This window comes from Priapulus caudatus, unplaced genomic scaffold, assembly GCF_000485595.1.
Source record: "Priapulus caudatus unplaced genomic scaffold, Priapulus_caudatus-5.0.1 Scaffold386, whole genome shotgun sequence".
Lineage (NCBI taxonomy): Eukaryota > Metazoa > Priapulida > Priapulimorpha > Priapulimorphida > Priapulidae > Priapulus > Priapulus caudatus.
In genome coordinates this window covers 73,404-80,617 of record NW_014577447.1, presented here as the reverse complement: position 1 = coordinate 80,617, position 7,214 = coordinate 73,404, and the positions used below count along the sequence as shown (strand labels likewise).

The 7,214-nt window shown below is 42.5% G+C and overlaps 1 protein-coding gene across 1 annotated transcript in view; it reads right to left on the bottom strand.

The window, feature by feature from the left end:
• LOC106809807 overlaps window positions 1-4,708 on the bottom strand; it is a 12,928-nt gene extending 8,220 nt beyond the window's left edge. The window contains exons 1-8 of the mRNA XM_014813015.1: window positions 4,678-4,708; window positions 3,851-3,991; window positions 3,147-3,329; window positions 2,523-2,627; window positions 1,951-2,228; window positions 1,575-1,643; window positions 1,012-1,120; window positions 226-396 (exon numbers count right to left, since the gene is read on the bottom strand). Coding sequence (XP_014668501.1) covers window positions 226-396; window positions 1,012-1,120; window positions 1,575-1,643; window positions 1,951-2,228; window positions 2,523-2,627; window positions 3,147-3,329; window positions 3,851-3,991; window positions 4,678-4,708 — 1,087 coding nt within the window. The remainder of the gene's footprint in view (window positions 1-225; window positions 397-1,011; window positions 1,121-1,574; window positions 1,644-1,950; window positions 2,229-2,522; window positions 2,628-3,146; window positions 3,330-3,850; window positions 3,992-4,677) is intronic.
• Window positions 4,709-7,214: the final 2,506 nt, after the last annotated feature.

Here is a 7,214-nt window from a genome sequence, read left to right as displayed (position 1 = left end):
TGTGTGTGTGTGTGTGTGTGTGTGTGTGTGTGTGTGTGTGTGTGTGTGTGTGTGTGTGTGTGCGTGCGTGTGCGCATGTGTGTATGTGTGTGTGTTTGCTTGTATGTATGTATGTCCTGTGAATAATTAGTCATGAGTATGAATATAATAACATAGTATGAACATGAATATGACGATAATAAATAATGAATGAATGATGAGCACATGCAGAGAGTCGCATTTTACCGTCTGCGTAGAGCCGCAGCGTTTCGGCGGTCAGATTGACGTTGGTGCCGGCGTCTGCCAACCACGATGGCACGTTGTCTTTACGCTCATAGCTGCTTGTAGTATCACCACTGTTAGCCGGGAAGATGTAGCCGTGTAGCTGATCACTGCTCTGCACCTCAGCGTGTACGACTGTTAACATTGACACAACATTTCACGTCACTATTATAATATTAGTACACGTTATTACTTTTGTTATCATTAGTTTTATCAGGAGTGTATAATAATCGAATCTATTAATTATTATACACTCTTGATTTGATTTGATTTCGCTATTAATTTTACTAGTTACTATTAGTTACTATTAGTTACTATTAGTTTACTATAGTACCATTAGTAACTATTAGTTTCCTATAGTACTATATAGTTACGTTATTGCGAATGAAATACTTAGTGGCAATACATTACACGCAGGATAAGTCATGGTATATAAAGATTACAACGGTTAGAGGTTACAAGTGATATTATTCACAGTGACATAATGCATCTACTCTTTTAAAAAAGCATCTCACTTCGAGACGGCCATGTGAAAGATAGGTCCGCGCCAATTTATTGTGTCTGTACAGTACCTAACATGTTTTACCGTCGTTAAATAAAGTTTTTACTTACTTACTTACTTTTACTCCCGGTGTTACGTTGGTACCATACGTTATTATCGTTCCGTGGTGCTAAAAACGTTATCATACATGGCATGACCTCTCAATCTCATTCTGTAGTTTGGTAAGAGAGTATTAGCTTACAACCTACCGATGTTCGATGATGTGGTCAGCGACTGTTCACCGGGTGCCAGTGAATTAACCAAGGAACGGCTATACTCTCCGACTGCCATCAATAATTTAGACGTTCCTTCACCTAACTGTATCACAGATATAGCATCCAGTAAACACGTATGTCTATTATTCAGGTTTACATCATCTAATCTAGTAAGTGAGTGAGCGAGTGGGTAGGTGGGTGGGTGAGTGGGTGGGTGAGTGAGTGAGTGAGTGAGTGAGTGAGTGAGTGAGTGCTAGTGACGTGGGTCAGCGAGTGAGGATGAGTGAGTGAGTGAGTGAGTGAGTGAGTGAGCTGAGTGAAGTGAGTGAGTGAGTGAGTGAGTGAGTGAGTGAGTGAGTGAGTGAGTGAGTGAATGTGGGACATTTTGACACTACTTTGACAGTCAACATTAATCATGTGGATTAGCTGTCTATGGCACCACGTTTGTCGTCGACATGCGTAATAATGCGTAATGCGTCATGCGAAACTGCCGAAGTAAGTAAATAACAAAAACGTCGCAATATTTCAGTCATTTATGCACAGATTAATGCACTTACCTCTTCTAGGTTATGGAACAGCTTTGCGTTTTCTTCCTGCAGCAGGTTGCTAGTAATTGTGATGAAATCCTATAATTTGCAAAACACAAGCATACAACCACGGATAAAAAAATACAACTTTACTCGTAAATATAGTATATAATTTAAATATAACATATGATTTGCATAATTACCAGCCCTCCTGTCCGATGTCGCGGCATGTACTTTCACGGTCATAATAATGACATGTCAAAAGAGTTAGCTATGCCCCTATATCATATAGCTATATAGGTATGTGTAGCTAATTTTATCAATATAGACCCAGAAAACCGTATCCCTACGCGCCATCGAATGCATGATAACATGGCGATGCAGTGTACGCTCCCCTCACACTCACCTCACTCGGTCGAAGATTGTTGCTCCGCCAATAGTCCAACATTGCCGACATGGCTTTCGTGATGGCGACCAGGTCGCCGCTGAGTTTCAGATCAATCTCGGACAGCGTCAGCGTCTCCTCGAGCACGTCGCTGGCGACGTAGGCGCTGCCGCTGTCGATCAGCGTCACCGTGTTCTCGCTCAGCGTCTTGAACTGACGTCGCACGCAGGCGGAGTAGTCCGGCGACCACCATCGGCCGTCGCCGTCGTCGTCGGCGATGCATTTCCGCCGCGCAGATCCTGTTCGCAAGGCGACGTTCACAGCTTAAGAGACAATCGTACCTCTTCTCATCGTTAGGTATAGCGCAGTTAGCGCAATGTAAATTTTAAAATAAATGTGGGGCGTGTTGCGACTCGACACGAAACGACATCCCATAACGTTGTATATATGAGACGAAATATCACACCCTAACCTAGCATAGCCAAGAGTGAATATAGAATTCTGATCCAGCATTACTTAGTTTTACCGCTATATAGATCGTTGAATTAAGCTGGGAATTTCGTGTTCTCATTACGCGTCAGCTGAAGTATTACCTTCGGCCATATACGGGCATGGCTGTCGGTCCATCGAGCCGGCAGGCTTTAACGCCCATTTCGTTCCATGGTGATCCACCTTGTTTTGACACCAACTTGCCGCGCCTGAAACGTGGAAGCCCTCTAGAACTTTTGCCATAACGCGTTGACTGCACTGATATAATACTGGCTGAATAGCTGCCAGATTACCCTCACGGGACGTTACATTAGATGTAATACTACGTGTCGTGGCTGCTTCGGCTTGCTTTTGAATTATTAAACGCAAAATATTATGAAACTACAGATTGTCACGACAAGGTCTTAATTTGGCAATGTGTTAATACTGAGTTCTTACACGCCCTGCAAATCCCAAGTTAAATTTAATGAGTAGAGGATTGCTACTCAAAATATAGAGCACGTGTAGATAAGCAATCATCGCTAAAATATTCAATAATAAACATGTCTTACTTAAACAATTATAACGCGCCCCCGCCCACACAATATGTTACATATGCCACACAACGACTATTTCTTTATTAAATTAATTAATTAATTAATCAATCAATCAATTAATTCATTAATTATTTATTTGTTTATTTATTTATTTGTATCAACAAATATGATTTAGAATCGCTCTCGACTCACTGCAATAATACTCTATCACCACGTAGGGTCTCCAGGAGATATAGCTTGCTACGGACGGACACTCGATCTCTCCCAGCTGAGTACTGTTCACCATGATGCGACACACGCGCTCGTACCTACACGTGTCTCGTAGCTGACGTAGTCTGACGTCGATATCCGGCCCGCGACACCTGGTGTCGGCAGCTGTAGTTACCGATTAATGCTCATTAATACCATCATGACGACATAAATATACTGTAGAATCTGAGTATGGTCTAAGTATGACATGTCTGAATGCATGCAGATGTGTTCATGATAACACACTTTACTACTCACAGTCGAGCTTTCCCTTTCGAGTTTGAGTGTTTGGTTTAATTAAGCAACCGCTGTTTGATGACGTTGAACAGTTATTATAATAAATCGCATACATAATATCAAGAGTACATAATAATACCTCTTTATGTATTATTAGCTCTTGATCATACATGATTTATACTATACATATTTATCTTTCTACGGGACACAATCATCAACATTGCATCCACTTTTCCCTAGGAAGCATATACATGGCTACTCAGATCGGATCACAAATTAATAAACACTCGTACTCCAGTATGAAATACAAGGAATCCTTTATCCTATATGTAAGTGTTGCGCCACGACGAAGGCAACATTTTCTTGCCAGAATAGCGCCGTGCATGCGCTGTACGCGCGTGCGCGCTTACGTGAGTAAGTCATCGCGATGTCATTGCAAGATCGGCCGTCATTGAGTTTCTGGCCATAGTGGAGCCTGGCGATCCGGATGAAACCGGTTTCACAAGATGCGTAGCCATTGTCATCGTCGCAGACCGTCAGCTTCTGTATCACTGAGGAATAATTGATGTACGGTAGGTTTGTTCGCGGAAGCGGAAGTCGAATGAGTTACGTAACGTTATTTTACGAGAGAAGCGAGAATTGACATAAACATATTTTTTATCGTATAGTTTATAGTTTTTGTTATTTCAGCCTCGCCCTTACCCCTTGTGTGCGTTGGTTGAATGAACGAGTAGGTGATGTTAAAGATCACGCCCGTAGTTGACGGCCGTAAGAAGGAAAAAAATCGCAAATATACGTGATCGGTCAGCGACACAATATCGGCGATCGCACCGCCGCCGCATAGCTGACTGAAACAAAATAACGAAGTAGAGAAATTAGTTGAATAATGAATTTCAAGAGCATATAAACCTCTTATAGGGAAATATGATACTAGTAAAGCGTATTAAGTGGTTATAATCTCTTGTTATTATGAACTCATTTCACGTTTAAGGCTAAGCTCTTGTTACATTTCAGTTCTGCTAGGCCCATATAGGCCTTTACCCCGGCTAAGAAGCAAAGGATAGCATCACATATCTAAATTGGCTCATCGCTACTGGTGAAAGCAACAGGAAACCACTAGATAGGAGTTTTCCTCGTACAATCATGACTAGGAATTTGGACAGATAATGGCTTCTAGAATATTATCAGAACCGAATGGATCCCATGACACAGTGAAGTTAAGTAAGAGCGAGCTTACGCGAGCAGAGGGCTAGACTCCTGACCCCCATCGTGAACATTGAGGTATTCGCACCAGCACGTCCTGTTTCCCTTGTGGCAAGGGTCGAGATGAAACCAATTGAAGACCAACTTAATAACCTGTCAGGGGGAAAATTCGTAATGTGTCGGTTATACGGAATTCTTTGCTCGTGCATTTTTACTATACAGTAATACGCATGTGCACACGAACACGCACGCGTATACACACACACACACACACACACACACACACACACACACACACTACACACACACACACACACACACACACACACACACACACACACGCACGTATGTCGTGGGTGCGCACTCGTATACACGCACGCACACACATACGTAGGTGCAAAATCGTATACACGCACGCATGGACGAACACGCACGCACAGCACAAACACATGGCCACGTACGCACGCGCGCATGCAGGCACGCACACACGTTCGCACGCACGCACGCACGCACCTACGCACCCATACCAGCCTATACCTGTCCAGTACGTGCAGAAATACGCCAGCAGGCTCGGTCTGTTCTTCTGTTTAGATATATATTCCTCGATCCATCAATGTTATTCACGTTATTGCTGTAAACCGTCATTCCATCCTTACACTGATCTGCTCGGTAAATGATCGTGTTAAAAAGAGACGCTGCCACATACAGGACACACAAGTGCATATAATTGTACGCGCCATATTGACACAAATATAACACACAAGTGCATATATAAGCGTCATATTGTTATATATTGAATACACAGGTGCATACATAAGCACAATATTGAAACTTCTATAACACACGCAAATATATCTATTAAATCTATCTATATATATATCTATATATATAAATATATCTATATAAATATTCTATAGCACCTTCTGGCAAATACAAGCCCCATATTGACACATATATAAAACACAGGTGCATAATATAATATAAGCGCCATAACGTTACATATTGAGTACACAGATGGATATAGATACGCACGCGCATATATAAGCGTCATTGCTTTACGAACTGCAGAAACCTATTGTAGACAAATATCCGAACAGAAAAGGACCGCAATCGTAATCGGATGACATGCAATGTCAATATAACACATTAACATAATAAATAACATTCTTAATCTATAGCTTTATACCTCACTGTTGCCGAATGATAAACTCGTCGTACCCACACACGGCAGTGCAGTTGATCTGCGTCACGTAGCAACGGTCCAGACCTGCCCATCGCGCACGTTACTATAATAAAGCTGTTTATAAGCGGAGAGCTTACCTTCTGGCAATCCAGCCTCTCCTCCAAGATGCACCATCGCAGCGGCGAAATGAAGCACAACACACGACAGTACCGCTCCTAGCAACACTGCTGCGTACCTCATCCTCACGGTCTATATTCTTCTCATTCAGTATATATACACCCTCCAACAACATCTATAGCCTCGGAGCAGCTTCGTGACTCCGCATCGTTACCTTCGCGCGGCGAAAGGAGCGAGAAGGGGAGAAGGCGGAGAGCAGGTATGTCGGAGTAGATGGTGGGAGGCGGTGCAGACGTAAGCTGGGGGTTATGCGAGGATACTCGCCCCACTCTCAAGCCCCACGTTTTGACGCACAGCCGCAGCGTGCAGCCGGAAACCTGAGCAGGAAACGTTCGCACTGGGTTGCATCCTCAGGATATCTAAGCGCTGGTGCGACCGAGCACGCGTAGCGGGGGTGGGGGTGGGCGAATAAAAGTTCGATGGTTGAAAGTAGCAGGACAGTGATAGATGCTGTGGGTGGCGCTATCGTACGTAGCGGTGAGAAAACGAGCTGTCACAATCATGGCGTGACTGAGGCCACGGCAGTTTTTGATTTCTCGTAAAGGCGAGAAGGAAATTTGAGAAAAAAATAATCGCACGTCGTTATAGGCAATGTCAGTCGTTCAGTAATTATTTTAGGCTTCTTATGTAAGGTGTAGAATAATGGAATTCTCGCTTACGACATTCATAAGATACGGAGTGAGAGGAAGTAATAAAAGCAAAAACATAAATGAACCTATTTACGTTTATATTTACATTTATCATGACAAATATCCGTAACAGTTACACGCCAAATATTATGACACATTCATGAAAGAAATAATTATATTATATTATATTATATTATTTACGTTTATATTTACATTTATCATGACAAATATCCGTAACAGTTACACGCCAAATATTATGACACATTCATGATTTCAATAATTATATTATATTATATTATATCATGTTATATCATATCATATCATAACATATCCTATCACATCACATCACGTCACGTCACGTCACGTCACGTCATGTCACGTCACGTCACGTCACGTCACGTCACGTCACGTCACGTCACGTCACGTCACATCACATCACATCACATCACATCACATCACATCACATCACATCACATCTACACATCACATGTACACATCACATCGCATCGCATCGCATCGCATCACATCACATCACATCACATCACATCACATCACATCACATCACATCACATCACATCACAT